This window comes from Syngnathus leptorhynchus, chromosome 17 (assembly GCF_054491065.1).
Source record: "Syngnathus leptorhynchus isolate UIUO chromosome 17, UIUO_Slep, whole genome shotgun sequence".
NCBI classification, from domain to species: domain Eukaryota; kingdom Metazoa; phylum Chordata; class Actinopteri; order Syngnathiformes; family Syngnathidae; genus Syngnathus; species Syngnathus leptorhynchus.
Genome location: NC_141211.1, coordinates 2,410,507 through 2,438,131, shown reverse-complemented (window position 1 = coordinate 2,438,131; position 27,625 = coordinate 2,410,507). Strand labels below are relative to the sequence as shown.

Genomic DNA, 27,625 nt, shown 5'->3' with positions numbered 1-27,625 from the left:
AACATATAGATTGTATTATATTGCAACTCCCTCCTTGTTTTGAGAAAAAAAAAAAAAAAAAAAAAACTCAACTCACAGTGACTCAATAAATCAAACTTCACAGTAACAAAGGAATCAAAGCACTCACCACAATAGGAAAAATGACAAAAGCTATGTGACTTGAAATACAGACTGAAAGAAGCAAAGAACAAAATACAAAATTACAGTGAGGCTCACCTGGAGAAGATGCAAGTGGCGATCCATGGAACATGGCTGAGGAGAACAGGTGGAAGCAAAATCCTAATGCCTTGACAGATAAGGGACACATAAAAACAGATTGTGACATACATTCATGTAAAGTACAAAACAAGGTGCAAGATGAAATAGAAATTATTTACAAAACAATTTACGTTATCCATTTACGAAACTGCTTGAGCAGGTTTTCACAAAAAGCTGGCAAATTCTCTCCAGATGGCAAGTCAGCATCGACCAAAACTCAACTCAGCGGGTGATAAAACTTTATTTGTTGTTAACCTTCGTCTTGGGGGCTTTGAAAGTTGTTTTAATGCAACTTTTAATGGGACTTTTATTCAAATGACAATAGGTTGTCATAAAAATTGTAAATGTTGGCTGCACTTCTGAATATTCCAGTATTATGATATCGTTTTGTTGAGTTCAATGGCAAGCACATGAAATGAAAGAAATATGGCAATTTGTCACTTTTTGAAAACCCTACTTCCATAAAGTTAGTCACCCAAAACGCATCCAGTATGTCAGTGTCTAGTCACCAGAGAATCAATGGCCCAAATGGGCTGAAATGAAAATCTTTCAACTATACGGTTTAATCTTTATTGACATCAACCTTTATTGACTACAACCTCGAGGCAGAGAAGTGCACTATCTGCTGCATGGATTCACAATGTCAACAATATGTTGACCTTTTACGCAAGTTTCATCTAAAACAGCCATCGGAGGGGACGATAACGTATTTCACAGATAGATAATTGTTTACTTTTATCGAAATGTACAGATAAAAATGAGGATCTATTTTTACTCCACCACTTGAGAAATGGATACCAACAAAAAAATGTTTGTTGGGGGGCCTTGCAACAGGATATGGAGCTCACGCAGAGCATCTGGTGAGCAATTTATGGATGGCAATAAAATAATCGCGCTGTTGATGTCGTTGTGATCCCTTTCAAACACGTTTTGATTGGTCTAGACCAGACAACAATACTGTATTTAATCTACTATATGTGATGTTTCAGTCATTTAATTTTGTTCCATCCTTGAATGGACTGTTTGTGAGCAAGACGACCACATAAGAGAGAAATACATACTTTGGTTTGGTCTCCAAGCAACAAACTATTGGGGCTTGACCAATCGCTAATAATAATAATAATAATAATAATAATAATAATAATAACACATCCAATATGGCGACACAATTAACGTACTATATTGCGACAAAAAAAATTTATGTCTCTGAGATGTCTATGGGGGAAAAACACAGCACAGCTACGGCAAGTTTTGAGGGACAAAGCATTTCGCGAAAATGGCATGGAAAAAACATTGATAGACGTTATACACCCCCTGCTGGTCACCATCACCGTGCAACCCGCAAAAAAAACAAAATGGTAATTCGGTCATATAAAACTTGATTTGCTCACTCGTCCACTGCGCTTCACGATGTACATGAGTCCCTAACTCGTGGTAAAAAAAAACAACAACAAAAAACAGGCTTTTAGTTATATAATATGTCTGTCGACTAGAATTAAAATAAGCCCCAAGAGAAGAATTTCCTGAGGTAAAAGGGGCGATATTATAAACCATTAAAGTAGACTGCAGCGGTTCCCATAGCAACAGAGGAGAGGGAGTGCATTAGAGAGGGAAAGGGAGGCAGTGATGACGATCTGACATGACTACCTACATTGTATTATTTATTACTCCAAATATCTGAAAATGACCATTTTGTTGCATAGCACATATTGAATCTAAGAATGTGAAATTCCCCAATTTTGAAAATCCCCCTCCACCGATATGGTTCGTCCCACCACCCTCCCCATGTGCTTAAGAAAACCTTATCGATAGCCATTTGGCAGATACCACCTCAATGCAGAGGGGATGAGCCTCGAAATTTGACTGTGGCAGGATTGCAGTGAACTGGACTGTTGAGAGCAAGGGAGCATCCAGGCTGTCGTCTGTGAAGGGGTGGGGTCCGGCTACATTCACACCTCCACCACACACACACACACACACACACACACACACACACACACACTGACAGAGAGACATAGAGAACCACAAAACGAGATCTGAGGGGAGGGGGAAATTACGCCTGAAGAGGAATATCGTACGGGTAAGGAGACAAATGGATGGATGGATGTAGAAGGGAGTAGGGGAAATGTCCACAATGGCTTGGTAGGATTTACCTCGGGTCTGGTAGTCCTTATTAACATTGTCACATTGATGTGTTTCTGACACAGAGGATGGATTGTGTGGCGTGGTGGTGGTGGTGGGGGGGGCTAATTGCATGCCGGTGTTTATTCTTGATTGTGGTATAAAATGTGTAGGCCAGGGTGAATGGCATATAAAAGCCTCGCTAGTGGAACGTATTTCATTTGAAAAGATGACCAATTTAGCAAGATGTAATATGACACATTGACCGGAATGATTGTTGAGCGAGACTGCTGAGTTAAGTGCTGGGTCTTGTTTGCACGAGCTGTGCGCTTGATATAAAATTGCTATTCCATGCATATCTATTATATTTTTTTTACAATTATAACGAGACTTGACTGCCTTTTGCCTCCGTTTGTGTTCAGAATGAAAGGAGACACCCCAGTGAACAGCACAATGAGTGTGGGCCAGGCCAGGAAGCTGGTTGAGCAACTGAAGATCGAGGCTAGTTTCTGCAGGATAAAGGTAAAGCAACACTGAGCTCCTCACAATTTGCTCCATAAGTAACATTATTTACAGTACACAAAATCAGCCATAGCCAGTTTAGAATATTAACATTAATTCAGGACCAATCATTGGTGTTATTTGCAAGTGGCCGTGTCTGAAAATGAGCAGCAGTTGTTTGTATTATTGATATATTTTTATTATATCTATATATACCCTATTATATATATTGACTATTTTTACATTTTTTAAAAACATTTATTATTATTCCAGTGCATCAACCATTTGTTGCAAGTTCTATTATTTCAATAAGCGCCTTGATAGAATTTGATTGGCAACTTTACATTGACTACACAAAATGGCTGCTCAAGGAATACTGTGACCCTTTGACCCAGGTATCCAAAGCGGCCGCTGACCTCATGGCGTACTGCGACGCCCACGCTTGCGACGACCCTCTGATCACGCCCGTGCCCACTTCGGAGAACCCTTTCAGGGAGAAGAAGTTCTTTTGCGCTCTGCTTTGAGCTCAATCAGGGATTGTTGCTATCTTTCCGGGAAAAAGCAAAGTACAAATGAAGAGTATGTTCAGCGTGCATGTGTGCAAGCACTATACTTGCATATGGTGCCCGTGTACAGCCCAATACGAAAGGAACCAGATTGTTTATTACCATTGAGTCAGAGCCATCAGCAAAAGTTGCCAGGTCATAAGGAAAATAAACATACACATTGGATTAATAATAACTCAGAGGATACATTGGAGTGGAACCATTCTGAAGGAGATGATAGTCCGACATTACACTTTAAATAATGGCTGTTGATTCTTTAAAGCCATTGGTGAACTGGAATCATTTCGATCATACGTGTGTGTCTGTGTGCTGGTATAGTGCAAAGGTAAACTAAAGTGTATAGACACACCACTTCATTAGTTACACTCACACAAATTGAGCCATACCCTTCATTTAACATGCCTGAATTTTGTTATCAAAGCCAATGTTTCCCTTGGTTTCTGATTTTGTTCATTTATTTACTTTATTATTGGGGCTGTAGTTTGCAGTCATGTCAGTGGTTTGGAATTTTTTTTTATTTTGTGTAGGTGTACCTAATAAAATGGATCATGAGGGTAAATATTTATTCTACAGAGTGATAAACAGAAAATTGTATAGCAGTTACAATAAAGGTGCTGCCCATCATCCCCATCTTTCCCAAGAAAAGGGACTTTTTTGAGTTTATTTTAAAGGCAAGAATCATAAGTCTTTTACTATTTTCTGCATCATGATCTTTTTAATCCTTGCTGGATTATTTTCAACATTCTGTATGACGTCGACAGGATAATTAGGCAGGAAAATCATCACCAAAGAACATTTAGCACTGAAATAAAACCTGTGATGAAACGGCATTCTGTCAATTGTTATTTTATTTGATCAACTGCTGTGGATATGTATAAATGTATTTATTCATTGGCCCCAAAACAATACTCACCTGGCCCTCTTGACATCACATGACCAAATCGTGTTCTCAATCAACCTGCTTAATGTCCACAAAACCCAACAGCGACACCCTGTGGACAACGCAAGTTACTACATACACATAAAAGCCCACTTGCAACATGCAAGGGCTGTCTGTACATGTGAAAGGATTTTGTAATATTTAGAGCGCGTGTGGCGGACTACATCTAGATCTCCACAAATGATGGCCCAAAAGGTCCACCCTCATTGCACGTGCCAGAAATTGCTCCTTCATTAATGCTGTTGGCCTTTTTTTGTCTTGATCAATTCTGATGGAATGTCCAATTCTTAGCCACTTTTATGCTGTTCTTTGGAAATTAATTCTAACCTTTCTCCTGACTGATATATTCGACCAAAATAACATGGAAGCGCTCTGCTTGGTGGCAAATGCGTGCTGACTCCCATTTAATGTTTATACAAAATATATAGAAAATGATAAAACAACATCGCCAACTTCACTTCCAAATTTATTCAGATCATTCTTAAGATCAATTAAAATGTGATACAGGCTGTGACTGTGTGAAAAGGCAATAACAGTGAGTACAATTAAAAAATTACTTCAGTAAACCATAGGTGTGTTGCAGTGTTTGTTTATATATTCATATATAGTGGGTTAAATCTTTTACGAGAGCCAATAATCAGTTTGAACTACAAAAAATATATATAAAAGAAACAACCCAAGCTTCATAGGAAGGCGTCACACCATTCTTTAAGGCAGTTGAAGCAGTCACCTTGTTGTTTTGAATTTGCGCCACAAGTGTCCTTTAGCCATTCCCGGAAAAGCTCCTCATCTTTCTTTAACAGTAGAAACTGTCCGAGGACAACGTACGCCTGGTGAACACAAGTTGAAAACTTTTTGAAAATATTTTTCTGTATCTTTATTAGAAAACGTTAAGAAGAACGAGAATAAATAAATGCTCAGCTACCGCCGTACATAGTTTCCTTTTTTTTTTTTTTTTTAAATTAACATGTAAACATAAGAAGAGAAAACAATTCAACTGAACATGATACCTTGTCAAAACCTTTCTCCTCCAGTCTTTTTCCAAGGACCTCACCAATACCGCCAAGAGCAAACACTGGTTTTTCTCCTATTGGCTCAGTCACAAAATCACGATGTTTCTGGGATGTTGAAGACATGGCTTCTTTGTAGAAGGTCACGAATCTGGTCACAGAGCAAATAAACAATTAGAACAAAAAGTATATTTAAAAACAAATTGATATAAAATATACATAAATATATATGACATTTTATGCTATGTTTGTAAATAATAAACCAATACCTACAGTCCAATGAAATCTTTATATGGCAGAAAAGCTTTGAATTTTATTCATGTTTAAAACCGAGCAACAATGGAGTCGTCATCTTGAATTGCGCGCGCAATCGTTTCCAACGCCAACATTGGCTAAATTTAGTATCGTGTTGCAAATGAGAAAACCATAACTGCTAGCACATTTAAAGTGCGGATTTTGTGAGGTCTGTTTTGTTCGATAAATAGAAAGTATAGTTTGAGCGAATGTGAAACTATTAAGGCACCAGGTACCAATGTTTGAATGAGCCTCCTTGTTAGCTAAACTATACATGACGCTACACGTGCGATTTGTTCATCTTACCGTTCATGTCAAACGTCAAATGGAGTTAACGTGAGATAAAAGCTTTTGTTGAATTTCTGTATCTTACCTCCCGAGTCTGATGTCGTGTCGTAGTATAGTGTTCGCTGAGTTGTGCTAGCAACACGCTTCTTCTCGTTCCCACTTTTCTTCTTCGTTGGCTACTTCTCAGTGCTTATTGGCAGTTGGAAAACCAATATGTTGGTACGTTACCGCCACTCACTGGACGGGTGTTGCTACTGCATTGTAATAATTTTAATAGTGCACGCACATTAGTTTCTTGGGAGAAATTACCGACAACCAATTTCTACGACATATTAGCTTTATGTTCAACTAAAGAGGCCATTTGTAAAGCATACATGCAAATTAGCTTACTATTCATTGCTCTATATTCATGCGCATTTAAGAACAACATAGAAGTTGCTGATGAAGAAATGAATTTTATTATTTTCTTTCCTGTCATATTTGTGCGCATTAAAGACCTAACATCTCGATTTTTCCACACTAGTACTCATGTAACATTTGTGGTGCTCTTTGGGATGAGGGAGAAGCTTTTGTCACAGATTTGGAACAGTTAGTGCAACTTTTAGAATTTGGTTGACAAGTTATAAACACGTTTAGAGTGCAGACACAATACTGGGGGCCAGGCTGCAGGTTAGCCCCGTGCCGTCTGGCTCCACGTTGATCTTCGTCACGACTCCATCTTCTACCACCATTGCATATCTGCAACACATACTCAAACTTAAATATCAACAGACAACAACATGCTTATAGATTGTAGTAATGTTGCAAAATTGTCTTGACCTCTTTGACCTCTTGTTTCCAAGTGCCTGCACAATTTGATCACTGTCAAGCAACAAGTCCACAGCCTTCAAAACAAGAGAGACATTTCGCAAACACGCTCCCACAAAGTTGTACTCGGCAACATGTCTGATGGTTTGGTTTACCTTTGTGAATTCTCCTGTAGGATCAGCCAACATTCGAATCTGTGGGAGAAATAAATTTGGCTGAAAAAGAACAACTCAGAAGAGCGGCGAGATAGATCGCGTTTCCTCTCGAGCCAACCTTGCCATCTGCTCCATGCTCTTTTCCCCAGGCAGCCATGACAAAAGCATCGTTCACAGACACACAGGCCACCTCCTGTATGCCTTTACCTTTCAGCTCTGCTGCCTGCTGGACAAAACCTGGCAGGTGAGTCTGAAAGCAAAAGCAGAGAACAACTCGTCAACATTAAGCTAGGCATGACATGACACGACATGACACATTTTGTTTGGGCCTGCCTTGGAGCAACCAGGGGTGAAGGCTCCTGGTACAGCAAAGAGGATGCCTTTCTTCCCCTTAAAGAGTTGATTCATTGCCACCTTGTTTCCCGGCTCACCCTCGTGGACTTGCACATCAGGAAGAGAATCACCCACCTGAAAGAAAATTGGATTGGATGGAGCAGGCCAAGTTTGACTAGCTAAACACATTGTAGCAATGTGCACACAATACAAGAGTTTGATGATGTGATGTATTTTATTCAAATGCAATTGATTTGCATTTGACTTTATTGAGTAAATGACAATTCTGAAATGCTAGATGATATATGTGGCACTATTATATTACATGTTGGGTAAGTATTGATGCCAAATGCTTCTGTACAAAGACTTTATGAAATATCAAGTAGTGTTTATATTTATTTTAGTGTCCAAAACCCGTCATATATGCAAATACAGCTGTCGATTTAATAAACGTCGATTACAATGCACACAGGCGTCAATTGACTGTGATTTAACGTTCCTCAAAGGCTCACTGTATTGCGCAATTGTGTGTGTGTTTTGTTTTTTGTGTGCTCAATATGACAACAAACAACGCAATGCTTAAATAATGGTGACGTGTAATCCGATCTCTGTTCGTTAGCTGCGACGTTTAGAAGAACACTAATGTCCGGTTTGATCAACGTTTACTTTATATATTAGTTCGCAGGTGTTGATCAAAATAAAGGGTAGGAAGCAAATGCATTGCTAGCTAATGCGGTCGTGGTGGTTAGCATAGCGAGCTACCCAACAAATGTTAGCATGAGTTCGGTCATTAGCAAGGCGATACATTTGCAAAATAGCAAATGTTGTGTTATTGATTTTATAGCTTACCTTAATCGGCATTTTGATCAAAGTAGAAGAGTGGATCGACCTCACGCAATGTTCTACACGGGTGCGTTTAAGTACAGCTGTAGCAACGGAAAGCATGATATGCGCTGCGCTTGCGCTTAATGAAGCTTATGTGACGCTCAAGCGTGTCGAGCTCTAATTTTTGTCAAGAAAGCAGTCACGCCTCCAACTTGGCTCGCTTGCTTCACACAACTGTCGACTTCAGCCTGGTTCTTTACGTTTGGGCCTTGCCAGGCCCACTAAATCTTTATTAACTGCGCCATCTGCTACCAATGTCCGACCCATTTACTGTGATGAATGGCGAAACGTTCGATAACATTTTAATGCAGCATGTTGCAAAATGGTGTGCTGCATGAAATTATCCACAAGAATAATCGATTCCAATATTATTTATACAGCTGTTAGGTTCAAATTGGACACAATCTCAGAAATTGAGTGTAAAAAAAATGGTTTGAGTAGGTGTTATACTGAGGCTATTCTGGGTCAAACTTAATTTAATGGGTCACGGGGACTCAAAACAATGAAATCATAATGTGATACAACATATTTTGATCACGAATTGACAACTATACAGTGAAAATGACCAGCATGTATATTCAACAGTAGTTTTTAATCCCAAATACTGTATTGCAGTAGAAATGACAGCAATAAAATGAGGTGGGTAGTGTCCATTTATTTCACAGCACAAAGCACCTCAAAATAATCCACTCCCTGTTTCCTCAGACAGTGGAATATATCACTTTTATTCACAGTGATTTTAATGTGGACATGTTTAGACGAAGGACATCAAAAACTATGTTACCTAACTTTAAAAGAAAACAGTCTACACATAAATTCACAGCCAGCAACACGCATAAAAATAAAGCAATGTCAACAAACAGTAAATTGAGTAAAAAATAGAATTTAATCATTTAAATAGTCTGTCAAAATACAAACATTGATTTGAGCTTCTAAATGTTTAGTGGCTATTTCTCATAACTTGCAATGTTAAATGTACACAGCGACTATACAAGGAAACAAGTGTTTTGGTAACTTATTGTATTGCTAATTTATATTAAAAGTACACAAACTACATATGACTTTAGAATTGCAATTGCAACACTGCAAATGATTCCCATTCCGTTAGACATTTGGTTTCCTATGACCCTCTTAAAATATCCCGAAAATATACAGTAATAATGTGAAGACATTCCAGCTTCATATGAAATCACATTTCCTTTCCCCCACACGTCTACAACTGTGGTTAGTAAGCACAAAAAAAAAAATCCATTTATGGGACAAGAGATTTAAAAACATTTGTTGAATTGCAAAACATTGAATGTACCCCAAATGGTGATTTAAATAAACAAGTCACCCGATCTGAAAAAAGTTGCCTCCGCAGTTATTCGGCTGCTTCGGATACTCTTAAACATCTGCAGCCTCACTAATCCGGTGGAAACCTTATTTTGACAACAGCTTCCAGAAAGAAGAAAAATAACAACAGTCGCATTCCTGACGTTCCAAATGAACAGCTTAATCTCCATCCCACAAATATGACAGTGTATACATCTTACCCATTTCTCCTCAATACCAAATAAACACACCTGGAAAAAAAAATAAAAATAAATCTTTGAACAAACTTTTGATACACTATAAGCAGCACAAATACTGTACATTTGTAAAGAAGAAATTGTCACGTTTGCTGGCTTGATCACCTTTCGCTATAAATTGCATGTCGCTAGTTGTATTACTTGTTGTCACTGTACATGGCTAAAAAGATTAATGGCACTTTGGCCAATATACATACACGGATGGGTTTGAGGAGAATCACATTTGGACAGCAGGATGGATTGAATGTGAAGCTCATGACGACGCTCACAGTCTACCTACCATACAAATAAACAGGGTAGAGGGCTTCGGGGGGGGGGTCAAGGGTCAAGATGAGGGTTCAACACACAATGTTGCATTTCTATTGCCCTGAGCCCATTCCAGGCGCTTACAAGTTCAAGACATGTACGGACAGACATATTGAAACAAGTGTCTCTTTTACAATGCACATTTCCTCAATGCACCAAATCTTACAACGGCACACGGATGGAACACACGTCAGACCATTTTTCAGAGCAGCAGAACACGGATCGAGAAGACAACAGTATTGGGGACGCATTTCTGTCCGGCGGCCTCAGTCTTGCCACACTCACAAAAGTCTTGTTGCAAATGGAAGCCATTTTTTAAAGGATTAACAAAGACAAATTATAATACCATTAGCGTCCAAGTGGAGGATTCTAGGGGCACACCTTTCATGTGCCATTCTCCCAGATTATACAATAAAAAAAAAAAAAAAACGCAACATTGAAATCAGTGGTTCCAAACTTCTCGCATATTTTAAAAGGTCTCCTATAGGGCTGCACAATTTGTGTCACCACCATTAAACCTGATTATCAGCTAAATTTAAAACGTGGGCTCTGCTGGAAATATTATCAAGCACTTTTTCCGACCGCCGCCAAGAGGCTAACGCATGGTTAAGGCTTCATTAGGCTGCCCAAATAACAAGTGGGCACAACCTGCTGAATTTTGGCGAGAGAAGAAAGTGCAACAAAAATTAGAGATAGATGTGAACCATCGTGAGCATTGAAAGGCTTGTTTCAGATTCAGAAACAAGATAATAGCACATTTATTTCAGTTCGCACTTTCTAATTGATACTTTTAAGTAACATTCTAGAAATATCAATCCATTTATTTGAAAAAAAATACTGGTATTCTCTCTACTATGGTGAATAATTAATTGCCCATAATAATCAGAATCAAAATACTGCTAATAACCAAGTGACATTATCATTATGGCCCTAAATGTGCAGCCCTACTCTCATACCGGGTCCAAACCTGAAATCAAATAAAAGTCCTTGGGGGTCCTGAGAGTGGAAAACTATCAGCCAATAAACTAAGGTGACAGACAATAATCAATTCATTTATATTGCTTTTAGCATATTGCGAGTCTTTAAAAAAAAAAAAACCCTGCCTACAACGGCACTAAGCTATATTAAATTAATGCACCCTGTGTACTAAAGTGGACCCTCAAGTCTTTTCCGGATATGTTATGGCTTTCATGAGTCACTGTTGCATTTGCTCCAAAGTTCAAAGGTCACATGACTGTAGTCCCGCACTCGACGACTTCCGTGTTCTCCGGTGGTTTATGATGCTGCGATGAAGCGTCACGGAGGCCACTGCAAGTAACTTGGCATTCGGGTTGTATCGCTTCTCGCTTTTTCTCCACGCACATGTGGAAAACTTGACAGTGCTCACCGAAGCTTGACAGTAACAACTTAAAGAATTTCTTTCCTTGTGATTAATTCTCTAATAAAACCTCTTTTGTGACTCACCCACTAGATTTAGATCACCGTCGAGTCTCGGCGTCATCGTACGTTTGCTGCCGCTGCTGCTGCTCCCCTCTAGGGAGAGTCCATCATGGCTTCCAGCATCTCCAAGAATAGTTTGTGCATGGGTATACCACCGCGGGTCTTGATGCTGTAGAAAGTAGTCAGAGCCCGACCGGCGGTCTGCCGGAGTAGCGGCAGCGTTAAAAGGAGGCGACCGGCTCGCTGGGGGTCGTCCGGGCGCCGCTGACACTCCAGCTCCAGCAGGGCCTGGTGGAGGAGGTCCCGCAGCTTCTGCACAGCCTCCATATCTTCGATGTAAACAGAGTCTGACAGAGCAACGGGGAGGATGGGATGAGCCACTGGGTTTCATCTCTCAGCTTTATTGACTAAACAGTGGAATGCATTGCCAAATGACCCGCTGACTTCACTGTAAACGCGTCACTCGGGGCAATCGTAATTTGCGACGTGTACTGTACCTGAGTTAGTGAGCGCGATGGCTTTTAGCATGACAAACTCCTCCCTGTCCACATTTAGGGAACGGAAACGTCGGGCCAGTTGACTGATTGCCGCATTTAGCTCCGTCAGCCCGGCAACGCGGGACATTTCCTCGTCAAGGACAAAATCCTCGGCGAACACAACCTCGTCTTCGCAGCCGAGTGAGCGGTACGCCACGCCCAGCACCAGCACCTCCAGCCAAACCGACTGTAGCACAGACATCTGGTCTGCTAGCGACAGAGACAAGAAGCCTGTGGGGGGAATACAAAATGCAAGAGTGAAGGTTCTGAATGTTAAGGAGGAAAAGCCTCCAATTTCAACAAGTACTGGCGGCGCACTTTTAGAGCGCCGCCGCTATGGAGAATAGCTGACTGAATGAAAATAGAGCGGGTTCACATTATTTGGATGCGAGTGAGCCAGGTAATGCACAAGTCAAGGTGCGCGCGTCGCTTACCCGGAATGTGCTTGGCCCAGCCGATGATGACCACCAGTTCACGGTCAGCGAGGTCGCAAAGGGTGGTGAGTGTGCGCTGGGCTGTGTCGGGCTGGAGGGGGTCCGGCATTGCAAATAACTTTTCTGGCTCGGCCACTAACAGGTGGGACACGATGATGTTTGAGGAACCTGTGTTATGAAAACAACCCCACCAAAAAAAAAAAGAATGAAATATTACGGTAGTCACCAAAAATTCTTCACAAAAAAAGCAATCATCCAAACTTAACCTTAATTGTGTCGCACCTTACACACAAAAAAAGTACAGTACAGTAGGTGGCACTGTTTTAAAACAATTTCTGATGAGTGTTCTTATGTTTTTGTTACCAAGTTCCGTTTCATAGCTCTGCACTTTGTTCTACTTACAGAAATTCCGACAGAAAAACTACACACACCCTTTTCGTTGTCCTTAGTCAGCGATAGGGGGACACTCTGGTATGTTGCATTCTCCACTTCGGGGCGCCTTTTGTACTTCTGCCGTCCACCCCGGACCCTATCGAGACGAACTCCTGCACCGGGACACATCGAAATCTAGGCATTAAAAACAAAGCTGGATCTGCCTCTGGCTCGGTGAAAGTGCCACTCACCCTCTTTCAGCATGCCCACTTTAAGGCACTTGGTGAAGCGGCATGCCTGGCAAGCCTTTCTGCGCCTTTTGGTGATCTCGCACTCATTCGATGCAGGACAGCTGTATTCAATGTTACCTTGGCGCAAGTACAGAAAATGATCAAATGTATGCCTTGTTAATCATTAATCAAGTGATAACAAATGACCTTCAAACTATCACCAGATTGCAAAATCCATACATAGGCCAGCTGAACAATCATGACGTGAAGAGCACCATACCTTGGATGGTTCTCTTGAAGAACGCTTTGCAGGCCTCGCACGAAGCCACGCCGTAGTGGTAGCCCGAAGCCACATCCCCGCAGACCAAACACAGCCTCTTGGGTAACGTGCTCAGCGCATACTTGCAGCGCCCGGCTCCATTTGCCGTGGATCCCTCGTCCGCTCCGTCGCCGCTCTCGTCTTTGAAGTGGCAACGCAAGGCTGGCGTGTAGAGCGGCGGCGAATAGCGTTTGGCACCGTCTCCTCTGGTCTCTCCGCCGCCGCTTTGAGACGAGTCGGAGGAGGCCCCGCCGGGACTGGTCCGACCTCCCCCACCCCCCTCCGGACTGCTCGGTTCCGCCTTGATGTAGACCTCGGACCGGCGATCCCTGGAAGACATGATGTCTAGAGGACAAAATAAAATAAAATAGAGTAAATAAACGTGTAACAGTATGTGAGGCAGCGGTAAGGACAAAATAAAGCTTAAGGGTACAGCGGCCCGTCACGCCGCCATCTCTCTTTTTGTGCCTGCATGCGTGGTGTCCAATAAAAAAATATATAGCAGACTGACAATAGAATTAGGATGATACAATTAAATCAATGTTACTGGCATTGCAGTCCAATAGGTTAACTTTAACCTGACATTTTCATTATCATAAAGACAGCAGCCTCTGTGGTCAAAGTGTTAAACGTTTCCCAACTGAGGCGACAGGACCTTGATAATATCCAAGCACCACATTAAACTGTTATAAATTTTGCCACTCTGGGACTAATAAAGGATGATCTAATCTCCCTGCAACCATAGCGATCACGACAGAATGACTTGGTATGGTGTTCATTGAGAAATGTCAGTCGAGTAAAAAAATAAACAGAGCAACACAAATGTTTGTCTCCATTTTATCAGCTATTTTTTTTAAAGCCATAGGATAAACGCAGCCAATCCAAAACCTTCCGCACCTATTAAAACGTTTTTAAGTACGGCCGGTGTGAAGTCTTTCTCGCTGGCATCTCCGTAAATTAAAATAGCCAAGGTGACTGGATGAAGGTCACGCTGCTCGTAAAGCAGGCTCGCTCTTCACTTTGCAGACGCATAACTAATGTTATAATGTGTAAGGCTGGAAGAGTGCTGCAGCAAGAACGCTTTGCCTACTCGCCGTGTCCATAACCCCTTTTGCATTTGGATGGAAAATTACAGCAAACATGCTTATGCACACAAAATCCATACTGGACAGAGAAGGACATTCCCATAACAAACTAGCACTAAAAATATTGTCTATTTGGCCCATATAATATATCATTATTTTTCATCTGTGGGTCAATTATTGTCTCTAAATTGCCAATGAGTGAATTTTTAAATGACGTCAATACAGGACTGACATTTGCTTTGATATTATCGTTTTTGCGAGTCATCCTTTTAATGCCCCCTCTTCTCCCAAAAAAAAAAAACCCTGCCTATTATGTACAGTTACATCACCTTGTACAAGTCTTTAAAGTGGTGGTCAAATTCCAGAGATTTGAACAAAGGACAAAACTGTATGTGACAGAACGTAATAAAACATGTTTTAGGGCAGGCAAGTGAAGGCAAGTGAGTTCATATTTGTGTAATATTGGCAACACGCCAATCTAAAGACAAACATTTTGTACAAATATGAGATATGGTCGAACTAAAAGTACTTTATTGGACCTTTTCAAAACAATATCACCACATAAGTATGAAGCCCTCTGTCAACTAAACGACCTTGCTTGTTGTCTTGCACAATACAGGAAATGTTTAACAACTGTTCACTTAATCCTTCCAATCCCGGCCTTGTATATTCATGTATGACTTTAATGCTGTAATATTCTACACCCCATTAATGACAACAATTCAACGCAGTGTTGACTGTTATGTCACCAGAGTGCATTTAAAGATGTGGCATTTTAGAAACGCCTAAGTGATAAGCTAGTGGAAACGAGCCATTCCTAAAAATGATAAACGGTAGTGTGTCATATCGGCACACGGAAATGACAAGGATTTATCTGGATGCTAAATCCCTGCAAGATCCAGATATCATTCACAACTAACTGTGCATGTTTTGCATTTTCTTTTCACCTCGTGCAATTGCAGCTGGTAACTTTGGTTGGAGTTTGCCCCTCGCCTCAGACATGTATGTGAATGCAGTCAAGAAGTGAAGGTCACACTTGCACGGCAAACCGACACATTTAAGAGTGGCTGATTATTCCAATTTACAACCAACGTGGGAATTGTCTTCAATCTGTCGGAAGTGCTTTTACCGTGTGCATCAACGACATCATCTGTTTGGCTCAGTGACAAACATCTTTAACGTTTTGATTTGATAATCCAAAGTCACCGTCGAAGTGAAAATCCGTACGACAATGTGTAACCAACATGTTAGCATCGGCTACTTCGTTGGCAAAGGGTTTAAACGGGCAAGTTAGCTTAGCCTCAGCTAACAGTTGCTAAGGGTTAATTCCCAGTGACAAAGCTACATCCTGTTGGCCCGAGATTTATTTTGGTCACTAACCCAGACTAGGCTACGTCTTACCTTATAGGGAAGACTGGTGCAGCACTTAAGTCTCCCGGCTGCGTGCCAGTATGGTACAGGTATTGAAAAAGCAGTAGCCCGACTGCCTGCTAGTAGCTCCAATGTTGCTAAGTGCCAAGCTACTAGCTACTACCTCTCCCAGCCAAACAGCTGTTTGCTCCACAAACACTTCCCGAGACGATTACAACAAACTGTCAAACTGAATACAAGCTTGACGCCAGTATAAAAGATAAAATCAATTAATAAAAAAAAAAGATCGCAGTTCACAACATATCCAATTGACTATCAAAGAAATCACGTCGGTCATTTACATATGCAAATATCCATAGCTTTGAATAATTTGGATTTCACCATGTATTAAAATAGTCATTTAAAACGTGAAGACCTGAGGAAATATTAACAAAATAACTGCACGAATGCTACATGTCAAGCATTTCCCATCATCACACATTCAAATATGAATTACAATCATTTGTCTTATTTGATGCTGCAAAACAGCGTCACGATTTTTTTCAATGAATAGAAGTGAGTCACTGCTATTTTAACCCCCCAAAAGCATTGATCTGTTCGGAAATGAGGCTTTATCTGGAAGAAGTACTGTGGGCAGAAAGGGAATGATGTCATGGATTCACTGAGCATTTTCTGGCACACAAGCACACATTTCAGCTCAGCTTAGTGTATTAGTTGTTGAGACCAAAAAAATAATAGTGTTTATTGAGCGGCCCGGCATGTGCTCTGACGCCGATTCCTATTATAACATAACGCAATAGTTATTCATCTAAACTCCCACAATTCTTGATAATAGTAGGGTAGGGCATGCAATTTTGAAAAGATTGCAAAATCTGTCTTAAAATGTATCTGCTTCACGGGCTTGCATGCAACATTGATGAAATATAGACTTATGCAATAACATCCTGATTGGGTCTTCATATTAGGGGAAATATGGGTCTGAAAGTGTTTGGACCACAAACAATGTAGACGGGTACCATAACCATACCTTGCCCAATCATTTGCCAACAAACAAAAGCCGAAAGAGCGCTGTAAGCCATAACAACGGCAACAACAATAGGAACCCCACAATGACAAAGACCTCCACATGCACTGTAAATGAGTTATCAACCTAAAACCACAGTCACTAGAAGATATGCAAGAGTGTTTACCTCTTTGCTGGAATGGAAGCCTATATACAGCACACGATGTTTGCTATGGGTTGTCGACAGCTGCTACCGAAGGATACCTACAAAGTAAATCAAGGTTTGTATATTAAATGCGACAGAATCTTGTTTCATAAAAACCCAATCATAAGTACAGCCTGTCAAGCCTCTCAGATAACCATGAACAACTTGAATCATGGCAATAAAAACAGGATCATCTGTGACCAGAGATAACCATTAGTGCAAACCAGAACTGTTCATGGATGCAGTCCCTGTCAAATAAAACAAAATATGTCACATCATCCCTGAAAATGTACAACACGCAGGATATATTCAGATTTATGAGCAAGACTCAATAAACCGCCCCCCCCCCCCATATGCTGCGTGTTACACCCCAAAGGTCAAAGTCACAGGAATGCTTCAAGGACAGACAGTAAAGGCAACACCTTGTCTCTCACTCATACGAAGTTGAGAGTTGAAGTTTGCTCATAGTTTTGTCAATCATTAATAGCATTAATTTTGGAAGAAAAAAAATGCTGTTGTGTCATTTCTTTAAATCCCACGTGAAGCTGAATCAGAATGCTGACGCTAAAGCTGACATACTTTACCGCCATGTCCTTTTAGGTGAGACATTGTTTCTAAGAGAGTTGACTTGGCAGGTATTAGCCAGTATTGATGATTTGATTACGCATCAAATAAGTGCATTGAAAAGTCATGGAGAGGTTTGCCTATGCTCTGCGCCGTGCAGCCGTCAAGAACGGCACCCAGGGGTGACCTTGCCCACTGATCTCGAACCGGTGAAAGGTTAATTGCCAAAGTGGATTATGCCTTCAGATCAGTGGTCTCAATCCTAGACCAACAGGCTTGGTTACATTCAGAGGTCAGTGTGCTGAGACAGGAAGTTATTACCTCAGAAAATGTTAAGATTCTTAAGTTAAGGACCCTCAACTATGGACAGGTGAAAAAAAGTGGGTCGTGCGTGCGAGAATGTGTTCCACTGCATCTTTTTCATCTTAATGAAATCAAACAGCTGCATATTTTTTTTTGTTCTAGTACAGTACATTCAGTATAAATATTGCACGGAGGTTATCAAAGTCATGCTTGATTTGGAAACTTTAAGGCCTTTAATGACGTCACAAGTGAAGCTTTTGTGCACAGGCACTAGAGATGTCTGCAGTAAATTCTAAACGTAAAGACAACTAAATGATCAATTCCCCAGCGGGCTAGTGGCCCCTACCCCCAATAACGTGACCACGCCAACTTCACTCTGCCCAGCGTGCATACAAATGAAGCTAGCGTGGATTAAAAACGACAGGACATGCATAACTCGTGAATAAAAACAAATATATAGTTGGATTCTCGCTGTGGATTGTGACACTTACCAGGAACAAGAGAAATCGCGTTTTAGATTTGAAGCTAAGCAGGCAGGTCGGTGGGACGATCGGGTCCACCGTCCGTTTGAGCGCTTTGACGGTGCCGTTGAAGCAATATCGTGTTTGTCACACCTGACGGTGACTTGACGGAGGAATTTGTGATGACAGCAAGCAGCGACACGATCTTCTTTGCCTGCTCCGCCGTACCAGACACTGGTATTAAAATCCTCGCCTTCGACTCCCACAGCTGAAGCGGGTCTTGACACAGTCCAGTTCAGAATAAGGAAATACTGCATCCTGTTTCGTCTAGTTCAGAATAAAATCACATCAACACTTGTCACCCAATTTTGTTTTGGTTCTTCAGACTGCCATTGTCCGCATCAAAAACTTGAAATCTGAATATGTATTTATAGTGTACATCTAGCGAGTGATACAACTAAAATTGCAACGCTTTTGCTTTTTATTTTGATCCATATAAGCCTAACTTCCGGTGTTGCTGTTTTCTCTCACTAACTTGGTTAGTGACGTCAGACCCTGTCCCGTGCCTTGGCTCCTCCCACAGAGCAATTTGCGTCTGCTTTCCGATTACGTCCGTTCGTACGTATCATCCACGAGCGTCATCAACTCAATAAATGAATGCAGGCAACTCCTGCAGAAGATGCTAAATAAAGTTTAAATAGCCATCTAATTTCAGATGACTTTTCCTTATATGTCCAGACTTCTCCCAACTTTTAATTAACCAACACAATAGGTACAATGTACTTCCCGATGGTGACACTTTAAACGTACTGTACGCTTCTTTTTTTGCATTCAAATTGTCACACTCATGGGACCGCTGCAAAGAAAGCATTTATGGAAACTATGCAGTCGGTCTCGTGACACAAGCACGTCACCGCAGTGACAAATATACGTATGCCAAAAATAAAATATCAAAATGACTATTCATAACCCTTAAAACGGAGATTGCAGTCCAAGTATCTCAATTAAATAGAAGTGGGTTGTTTTTTTTCCAAATCTAAGAAGCTTTGTCAGAGCAGAAAACTGCTACTCGTGGCACTATGGTCCATTTAATCAATAAAACAATCTCAATTTAAACGCACACAACACACTGATGTATTAATGTGTGTATTAGCCGAAGCGTGTCACTAACTACCCCCCCCCCCCCTTTCCTGAATTACTGTAGTTGCGTCAAATGTGCGCCTCGTTGTGGTCACGCGTGAAATGGGCTGCGGGTGCAGGATAGTCGTGACGCGCGCACACGAAAGGGAAAAACTGACGGCGGTGTCATTGCGACCTTGACAGCAAGGTCATTGAGTCTCTACTGCAGACACTGCAATTCTGCGGGACTGCATCGTGCTGGTGCAGTATGCATGATAAACCCGGCAAAACCAGTCCCGTCACAGGCCTTATAGAAATTTGCATAAAATCTACCAATTTAATTGAGTGCATTTTACAATCCGGTCTGACACAATATGTATTGAAACTAACTATACACACTGTGAATGCCAGCTGGAGTCTCAAGGGTTACTCTTACAAGTAGGTCGTGACCTTAGACAGGTGTCAGCTGATAAACAACATAAATACCAAGACGCCGTTGTACAGGAAAAGCACATTACTGCATCTATGACTCATAATAGCAATATACCTCACGACACTCCATTCCATGAGCATATACAAAGTCCTACTCGGTTCGTAGGTGCGTACGATTGGTTTTAAGGTACTGCAGAGGCAACACAAGTAAACCCGAACACGAGACGATGAGGCTCAGTGTTCTTCAATTATTAAATGTTAGCTGCTGATTAAAATGGCTTCACATAAGCTAACATGTCAACTCACAATAATGATAATACCATGGATAGTTGTAAAATGGAGTTCATCTTGATTTGGAACATAGTTTGTTCATTTTAAAATATTTCCCCTTGGCTAGGCATGTTGACAGTATGGGGATTTGCTTCAAGTAAGACGCATAGAAACACATAAAACCGACTATTTTCTATTTAACTGCAGGTCAGGAGTGAATTGTACAGACGAGTCAGTATTCTCCCTCTGGTGGCAGCAGCAGGGAGCGTGCAGCAGTAGTCTTCATGGCATTCAAGCAGCTGAGTGCCTATGCGCGTGCGCGTGTGTCCTCCAGTAAAAGGTCACCCAGTGCCAGTGCCAGTGCACATCATCACACAGCCTGCTGACTTCCTGATCGCCATGCCAGAAGGCTGGCTGCCTTGCCTGTCATCTTTATACATGCTACAGTAAACTGTCCCATTTGCTTGATTGCTCACTATCTGCACATTTCTTATTTAACAACTCGAGAGATGCGCATTTGAGACAAATATTTGAACACAAAAGATGGAGCAACACATGTAGACAGATAGGTCATATGTTCTTTATCCGCAACGCAAATAACTATCATCGTACCGTATTAGCCCTTCTGTTCTTTTTCTCTGTATTATACTACCACCCAGTGGCCAAGATAGGTACAGCAGAAGGGCAAACTCAAAATGAGTTGTATTGAGATTAAAAATACTTTTATGAGGACCCCTTTAAAACACTCCCAAAAATGGAGTGTCTTAATTTAATTCACCTACTAACTGAATTGTTTTCCACGTTTCCTCACTTGTGTCTCCAGGCACGGCGATTGTATTCTTTTCCAAGCTGTAAGTGTTTCTTTCACCTGTCTCCAAACATCACATGCACCTCTTGTGTATATTTAGTCTTCCATGTGCCACTTGTCCCCGCCACGTATGAATTTGAGCAATTTATTCTTGGCTTGGAGCATCTCTTCTGTTTGCCAAGCTCCTGTGGAATTGTGTGTTCATTCCGCAGTGACTGACTGTCATGACCTTTTCAAAAATATATTTATATCGACATAAATAAAGAGCATTGTGATTGATACTGCATTGTTGCGAGTCTTTTGAGTCTACCAAAGCGCGCGTGGTTCTTGTCAGTATGTGTGCTATTCCAGTCTTGCAGCTTCGTCTTAATTTGTCCTCACCAGCATACAGTACATAGAAGAAGAGAACAGTCCAGACACATTTACATTCTATAATATGGAGCTAGAATTGAAGAGAAAGAAATGCTGCTCTGAGAACATGAGAAATAGTTCCATGCAGTACAGAAGACACCAATCAGCAACGTCATCATGAACTTTGTTTTCACAGTCAACATTTGTAAAACACAGTGGTTGGACTTGATTCCAGAAGGACGTACAGCACTCCAAGAAAGTTGGGCAGGCAAATGTCTGAGATCAGCAGCACCGGCAAAATAGTAGCACATATGGTGTAATTTTTGGTTGGTCCTTCCTGATTATTATTTTTTTTTGCATCGGTTTGGACAGTTACATCATAAATAAATGATCTAAAAAAAAAAAAAAAAACTGTTGCTACTCTCTCAGCCCAGCAGAGAGCAGCAATTCTTCAGGCAGCCAGGGCATCACTTTTAACATGAAGGCATTAGCGCAAACGTAAACAGCAGTATCTGCAAACATGCGGCCAAAGCTTGTGCAACACTTCATTTTCATGTGCGTGTAAATATGCAATACAAATTGACAACTTTTTTTTTTCTTTCCCTTAACATGTCCTTCCTTTCATTAGTGGAGAAATTGTGTTCTGACCTTTCTTGTGCTAGCGACATGGTTTTATACTTGAGGCTTCAGTGGTATATTTGGAACCGGCTGTGTGGTTCCATTCTGCTCCTTCACGTCGAGACCGGATGGTTTGTTTTGATCATTTCGGGGGCTTCCCCGTGGCTCAGGCCTCCTGTGACGCCTCCTTCTGTGTGGATGGCGGTGTTTAAGATTCGGTGATTTTGAATCCAATTGAGTATCTAAATGTAAATTGCCGCTGTGAGCATCAGATGACTCGTCAATGAATGCTAGGTTCTCTCCAAAATAGTCAAGAGGCTGAGAAAAAAGCGGGTCCTTCTTTTCGTTGTCCTCAGGTTCGGTTTGAGTGCTTTCAGATTCAGATCCAGACTGGGACTCATTGGAGGATGTATAAGAGGAGTAAGATTCGGAATCTGTTTCGCTCTCATTCTGATCTTCTCCCTCAGGAGCCCCGGGAGCTGAAGTTCCAGGACCGCGAGCACGATGGCGCCGCCTTCTCCGGCGCCGTCTAAAGGGGTCATCAATTTTGCCTGAAATTCGAAAATCTATATTCTGGATGTTTTGTGTCCAGTCAGTAGCATGGGCCCGCAGTTCCTCCATCTAAAACAGGAGAATCAAATCAGCAAGAATAGAAAATACTTCAATCATAAAAACAACAGAAAGGAATTGAAACCTCAGCTCTGGTTTTCTTTGAGAGAACTCGAAGCCAGTTTCCAATCATTGACAGAATGGATGCAAAGTAGGCAAGACCCAGCAAGATCCAGAACCACACCAAAGGCTTGTACCAGTGGTCACTGCCTTCAAGCCCTGAATCCCCTTCAAGAGGAAGATCAGAAGGTGATATATTTTGTTGCTACCATTTTGTTTCTCAATAAAAGTGTCGCTTACCTGCCACATAGTCCCCAAATCCCACTGTTGTCAAGGTGATGACCACAAAGTACGCAGATTCCAGCAAGGTCCAACCCTCCACCCTTTGGAAAACCAAAATTGGCACTGCAACAAACAGCAGGCAGCCCAGCAGGATGGACAAGATGGCAGAAATCACTCGCACAATGGTTTGACTGATGCGCCATTTCTGTCAGTAAGAAAAAGGCCGTCAAACAAAACCCACACGCAAGTTCCATTTTTAGTTTTGCTCTGACCAGGAAGAGTTTCTCTATTTTGGCAACTGTTTTCCTCAACCCTGTCCCAAGATGGTCTCCGACCCCAGCAAGAAGAATGCCAAAGAATGGAATTCCAACCAAGGCGTAGAAAATACAAAACAGTTGACCACCTTCTGTCTTGGGTGAGATGTTTCCAAAACCTGGATATGTAGAATCAAAAAATAATAATAATGATCGTGTCATCACGTGTCCAGCAGCCTTGCGGGAGGAAACTCACCAATAGTCGTGACGACTGTCCCGGAGAAAAAAAAGGCACTGGCCAAATTCCATTGGCTGACAAAGGTGGCGTTACTACTCGGATCCACGCCTGCACTGATGGCCTCTGCCACCTCCTGCCATGGAATTTGGAAGAATTTAGTGACAAGTGCACTGGATATTTATTTATTTCATTTATATTTTATATTTTCATTTATTAAAAAAAAAAGAGTAAACTTCAAATTGTAAGAAAACAAACTTTGATAATATTTGAAGTTACATTTTTTTACACTGTATGTGATAAAATAACAAAAAAAACAGACAACCAAAACAGAACCAAAAATAGCCACCATAACAATAAGCAGAATTGTGACACAATTATTAGCTATTGATTGATGAGTTCCTCATAAATAAATAAAAATAGGTGAGAATATCTGGCATGATACCTCGATGAAAGCTTGCAGGTTGTCAGGGCCGACACAGGTAAAGTTGATCAGGAATTCTTGACATGTCCCCTGCAGCTTCTTGTGCTTGCCTTCTTCTAGCGGTACCTCCAAAGCCCTGAACACCACGGCACCCAGTATCAAATAGAGTAGCACCCCTGTGAGGATGGCAAGCAGGGTGGAGCAGCGCATGGCTGCGCTTCCGCTATCTTCAAACGTGGCCGCAGCTTTTTCTCTTGTCGGCTCTGTCTTCTTATGACCTGGATCCCAGCTGCTGTGGCTGAAACACCACAAAAAGCAATAATGTGGCAACATACAAAACAAAACAAAAAAAAAAGCAATCATATCCAAACAAACTCGGATTGTGGTTCTGCAAACCTGTTATTGCGACCACGCCTTCTCCTTTTCCAGTCTTTCTTTTCCCCCGGCCTAAGGATGGATTCCCTGGATCCGTAACCACTGGGGAGCCCATCTACATCACACTCTGTTGGAGGTGACACTAAAGTACACACAGAGGATTTAGAAAGACACACACACACACACACACACACACACACACACACACACACACACACACACACACACACACACACACACACACACACACACACACACACACACACACACACACACTCTTGGATAATGTTTTGAATACATTACTGCAATGCAATGAGATGCTGGTTATAAAAATATATTGCTCAATTTTAATTTGGCCAATCCATCAACTGTATTGTTTAGCTTCCGTTGATTAGCTAATCCATCCAACCATGTCTCTATTTACCTATTCACGCCTAAAGATTGAGAGGCTCCATTGAAAGATGTGACAACAACAATACCAGAGTTGAATTTTCAGATGATAGTTTGCAGCAAAAAAAAGAAAGAAATATTCTTTTACTAACCCTGTCAATCAAAAACTCACTATATAAGCTTTTTTTTTTTTTTTTTCATCTTTAACCATTGTCATTTGATTGTGCATTATATCATAATGACTTTAGCATACTTTAGCCGGACGTATTGAAATAGAGTCAAAGGATGTCTCGCCTTGAAGACATTTTCCGTTGAAAATAAACACGCATGTCTTGAACAGTTCAAGCCACAACATCTTTGAAAGCAGTCCTCTTAGCTAGTTAGCAGAAATCAATTCAACAAAACACAGAGCTTGTTGAACTTTCAAATATGTCCACATGAAATAAATGCAGCCCCCTGACACAACGAGATTAAACAGCACCCGACAAAGGAAATGACAACGGGGCTGTTAGAACGTGCCAAAAGCACTGCAGATGATGCTGATGATGATGCAGCTGCCTGCAAGCCATGCCTTAATCATCCTTCTTTTAACACGAGGGGCTCCTACCTTAAAAAATAAGGACGAAAAAGAAGAAGCCAGAGTTGCAGTCGTCTCATGCAGCAATGTGTGTGTGTGTGTGAGTGAGGAAGAAGAAGCGAGGCTGTTTGATGAACACACCAGGGAGGAGAAAAATACTCAATCAAGCTGATGGTGACGAGAGAGAAAAAGAGATTGGTCTCAAAGAGGGAGGAGAAAGAAAAGCACCATGCATGAAATGGAATGTGGAAATGGTCATTGCATCATGTGGTCGCGCCCCCCCCCCTCCCCCCTTTGTGGCCGTTTGTGTGGGATCGATGCTGAGATGCTTCATTGAGGTCTGATCCGTGCCCACCGGGGAGCCAGCTCAGCCTCCCGTGTCTCGATAACCTCGTACTACTTGACACAAGTGCTGTAGTAGTCTGTGTGTGCGTCAAATTTAAAGCACAGTTGATCATTTGGCGACTGTAGCCTTTTTTTAAATTGAATCACAAACTCATATGTAAGCACGCCATAAGATGGGTGATACTTTTGTCCAAATGAAACTCCTCAACACAGTTCATAATGTGTGCTCAAAATGCTAATTTGGAACAACCTGGATGTGGGTGTTACAGAATGATGCACATCTACCAACAGAAACTTCAATACCTGCAAGTTATTTTGTTTTTAAATACCGTATTTCCCGGACTATAAGGCGCACCTAAAAACCTAAAATGTTCTCAAAAGCCGACAGTGCGCCTTATATATGGACCAAATTCCTAAATTTAAACTGACCCGAAGCATTGTGTCATGAAACCAATCATAAGTGGCCCCTGAAGACTATGAATCATGACTATGGATCATTATTTTGTGATTATTATAATCTAGTAATTTGTTGCATCTGAAGATAAAATGGAGAATGATTTGATTTGGATTAAAAATCTGACATGGTGCGCCTTATATAAGGACAAAGTTTTAACATGGTGCGCCTTATAGTCCGGAAAATACGGTATACTTTTCTCATCAATAGCTTGCAACTCCAGAACTTTAAAAATGTCTCTGTTGTTTCACCCCCTCCTAAAATGAAATTCACTCTCATCTATTTCTTTCATCGTACCATTTTGAGACAAAAAGCATTTTGTTTGGTTATGCTGCGCTCCGATGCCATAGCTACTTGGTATGCACAAATGAGGATGTCTGTGTAACCAGCGCAGAGCCAACAGCAATGCGCTCATCCTGTCACTCACAAATCATTTTATTCATATGACCTACAAACTCTAACCATATTATATTACCAGTTGAAACCTCTCTGACAGGTCCGGATAATCCAAAGCAAATTGTGTTTTGAATGTCAATGTATCTTTATGATGACATATTGTGCATATAAAGCAAAACACAGCAGCGCATTTGTAAAATGTTATTTACGATGAACTCTATCCCGGTGCTGTACTTAGTTTCAATTGGATTTGTATCATGCACTCAACAGATCAAGTGCAAGGCATTTATCTCCCTTGGTTCAGTTTACATTTGAGTGACTGTCTGTCTCGAAAACAGGATGACATTTCCTTCCCATCTTGTCATCTTTTCAGTCATAAATTTTTCAAATGTAAATACATTTATTAATTTCCTCATTGTTTATCCAGTAGTTATAGGGAAGCTGGGGCGGGGTGTCAAATGATAACAAGTAAAGCTTCCCTTACTTCTGCAATATTTTTGTTTTTCAATTGCAGCATTCATTAAATGTTAAAGAAAAAAAAAAACAGACTTACTTGTTACTGTTTTAGCTTTGGTTCCACACACTTGCGCTTAAAGTCCATCCAGTGAAGGGAAACTGCTCACCTGTAAAGAAACTAGGCAGGAATTAAAAAAAAAAGAAATAGCCTCAAATTGTTAGCTGACGCATAAATGTGTTGACATTTACTAAAGGGGATGGTGGTAAATAAGATGCAGAGGGAGGGAGGGATGGAGGCTCTTGACGAGCGTGCAATTAGGAGCACTTTATTTTCAATTAACTGCACCGTCTCCTTTGCATCATTTTTGATGATGCAGACTTCTTGAGGCTGAAAATGGATTGGTTAGCAAACGTCTGCATCTTTTGCTTATTTAAGTGAAGGTGGACCATGAAAAAGAATCTGCACTACTAGTTTCCTAATGGGATTGTGTTACAAGAGTGAATCTTGCTTTTGGTGCTTTTCTCATAGGAGTGTATTGTTTCTCTGTGACAACCCAAAAATGATCAGGACCGAATTACAATGTTCTTTGGATACAAAGTGAAATTTAGTCTCAATAGTGACAAGTGACGAGAATTTAAGCCAAATTACGTTTGACCTATTTGGATCACTTCTGTGTGTGTTGGGTCTTAGTCGCATTGGAAAGACTGTGAACACCTCAGCATCGATCTCTAGAGGAAATCACTTTACAGTTTAATCTAATTCCTCCAGGCACTGAAAAGCTTTTACAGCAAGGTTTAAAAGGGAGTAAAATACTGGAAGGTTGAATAATTCTGCAGATTTCTTGGAAGTAATAATCATTGGAATCACCCAA

The 27,625-nt window shown here is 41.1% G+C and overlaps 5 protein-coding genes across 11 annotated transcripts; 1 reads left to right on the top strand and 4 right to left on the bottom strand.

Annotated features, from left to right (window-relative positions):
- The first annotated feature begins 136 nt into the window (after positions 1-136).
- gng3 (guanine nucleotide binding protein (G protein), gamma 3) lies at positions 137-4,470 on the top strand. Its single transcript, XM_085935232.1, has 3 exons — positions 137-265; positions 2,802-2,901; positions 3,276-4,470. Exons 1-3 carry the CDS (start codon positions 249-251, stop codon positions 3,402-3,404), a joined length of 246 nt encoding a protein of 81 aa, XP_085791358.1. The 5' UTR covers positions 137-248; the 3' UTR covers positions 3,405-4,470.
- A 369-nt stretch (positions 4,471-4,839) lies between these two features.
- Positions 4,840-6,227, bottom strand: banf1 (barrier to autointegration nuclear assembly factor 1). Of its 3 annotated transcripts, none has more exons than XM_085935229.1 (3): positions 6,064-6,227; positions 5,397-5,547; positions 4,840-5,216 (listed from the first exon to the last, which is right to left on the bottom strand). In XM_085935229.1, exons 2-3 carry the CDS (start codon positions 5,520-5,522, stop codon positions 5,070-5,072), a joined length of 273 nt encoding a protein of 90 aa, XP_085791355.1. In that variant the 5' UTR covers positions 5,523-5,547; positions 6,064-6,227; the 3' UTR covers positions 4,840-5,069. The 3 variants fall into 3 exon arrangements, with proteins under 3 accessions (XP_085791355.1, XP_085791357.1, XP_085791356.1); XM_085935231.1 differs by lacking the exon at positions 6,064-6,227 and adding an exon at positions 5,997-6,052; XM_085935230.1 differs by lacking the exon at positions 6,064-6,227 and adding an exon at positions 5,670-5,933.
- Positions 6,228-6,413: 186 nt separating this feature from the next.
- On the bottom strand, positions 6,414-8,394 carry prdx5 (peroxiredoxin 5). Its single transcript, XM_085935228.1, has 6 exons — positions 8,123-8,394; positions 7,274-7,408; positions 7,059-7,190; positions 6,941-6,979; positions 6,798-6,862; positions 6,414-6,716 (listed from the first exon to the last, which is right to left on the bottom strand). The coding sequence occupies exons 1-6, from the start codon at positions 8,216-8,218 to the stop codon at positions 6,611-6,613; spliced, it is 573 nt and encodes a 190-aa protein (XP_085791354.1). The 5' UTR covers positions 8,219-8,394; the 3' UTR covers positions 6,414-6,610.
- Positions 8,395-8,628: 234 nt separating this feature from the next.
- On the bottom strand, positions 8,629-18,842 carry esrra (estrogen-related receptor alpha). 5 transcript variants are annotated; one of them, XM_085935223.1, is made up of 8 exons: positions 18,389-18,842; positions 17,013-17,089; positions 13,328-13,711; positions 13,069-13,185; positions 12,877-12,990; positions 12,446-12,613; positions 11,973-12,242; positions 8,629-11,822 (listed from the first exon to the last, which is right to left on the bottom strand). In XM_085935223.1, the coding sequence occupies exons 3-8, from the start codon at positions 13,704-13,706 to the stop codon at positions 11,569-11,571; spliced, it is 1,302 nt and encodes a 433-aa protein (XP_085791349.1). In that variant the 5' UTR covers positions 13,707-13,711; positions 17,013-17,089; positions 18,389-18,842; the 3' UTR covers positions 8,629-11,568. The 5 variants fall into 5 exon arrangements, with proteins under 5 accessions (XP_085791349.1, XP_085791348.1, XP_085791350.1 ...); XM_085935222.1 differs by lacking the exons at positions 17,013-17,089; positions 18,389-18,842 and adding exons at positions 15,399-15,486; positions 15,581-15,829; XM_085935224.1 differs by lacking the exon at positions 17,013-17,089.
- Positions 18,843-21,988: 3,146 nt separating this feature from the next.
- On the bottom strand, positions 21,989-23,985 carry kcnk4b (potassium channel, subfamily K, member 4b). The gene is made up of 6 exons (XM_085936052.1): positions 23,782-23,985; positions 23,358-23,472; positions 23,120-23,280; positions 22,866-23,052; positions 22,651-22,793; positions 21,989-22,577 (listed from the first exon to the last, which is right to left on the bottom strand). Exons 1-6 carry the CDS (start codon positions 23,968-23,970, stop codon positions 22,011-22,013), a joined length of 1,362 nt encoding a protein of 453 aa, XP_085792178.1. The 5' UTR covers positions 23,971-23,985; the 3' UTR covers positions 21,989-22,010.
- Between the last annotated feature and the right edge of the window lie 3,640 nt (positions 23,986-27,625).

Bases quoted from the DNA above. Each gene is read 5' to 3' on its own strand.
- gng3 (XM_085935232.1), top strand. The intron at 2,902-3,275 runs GTAAAGCAACAC...CCTTTGACCCAG, and splicing joins CTAGTTTCTGCAGGATAAAG to GTATCCAAAGCGGCCGCTGA.
- banf1 (XM_085935229.1), bottom strand. From the start codon at position 5,522: ATGTCTTCAACATCCCAGAAACATCGTGATTTTGTGACTGAGCCAATA. The intron at 5,217-5,396 runs GTATCATGTTCA...TGTGTTCACCAG, and splicing joins AGGAGAAAGGTTTTGACAAG to GCGTACGTTGTCCTCGGACA.
- prdx5 (XM_085935228.1), bottom strand. From the start codon at position 8,218: ATGCTTTCCGTTGCTACAGCTGTACTTAAACGCACCCGTGTAGAACAT. The intron at 7,409-8,122 runs GTAAGCTATAAA...ATTTTCTTTCAG, and splicing joins TGATCAAAATGCCGATTAAG to GTGGGTGATTCTCTTCCTGA. The intron at 6,863-6,940 runs GTAAACCAAACC...CTTGTTTTGAAG, and splicing joins CTACAGGAGAATTCACAAAG to GCTGTGGACTTGTTGCTTGA.
- esrra (XM_085935222.1), bottom strand. From the start codon at position 15,601: ATGATGTCGTTGATGCACACG. The intron at 13,712-15,398 runs GTGAAAAGAAAA...TTTGTCCTCTAG, and splicing joins ACCAGCTGCAATTGCACGAG to ACATCATGTCTTCCAGGGAT. The intron at 12,243-12,445 runs GTAAGCGACGCG...TTCCCCCCACAG, and splicing joins CTGGGCCAAGCACATTCCGG to GCTTCTTGTCTCTGTCGCTA.
- kcnk4b (XM_085936052.1), bottom strand. From the start codon at position 23,970: ATGCGCTGCTCCACCCTGCTTGCCATCCTCACAGGGGTGCTACTCTAT. The intron at 23,053-23,119 runs GTCAGAGCAAAA...TCTTACTGACAG, and splicing joins AAATAGAGAAACTCTTCCTG to AAATGGCGCATCAGTCAAAC. The intron at 22,794-22,865 runs GTAAGCGACACT...TTCCTCTTGAAG, and splicing joins ATTTGGGGACTATGTGGCAG to GGGATTCAGGGCTTGAAGGC.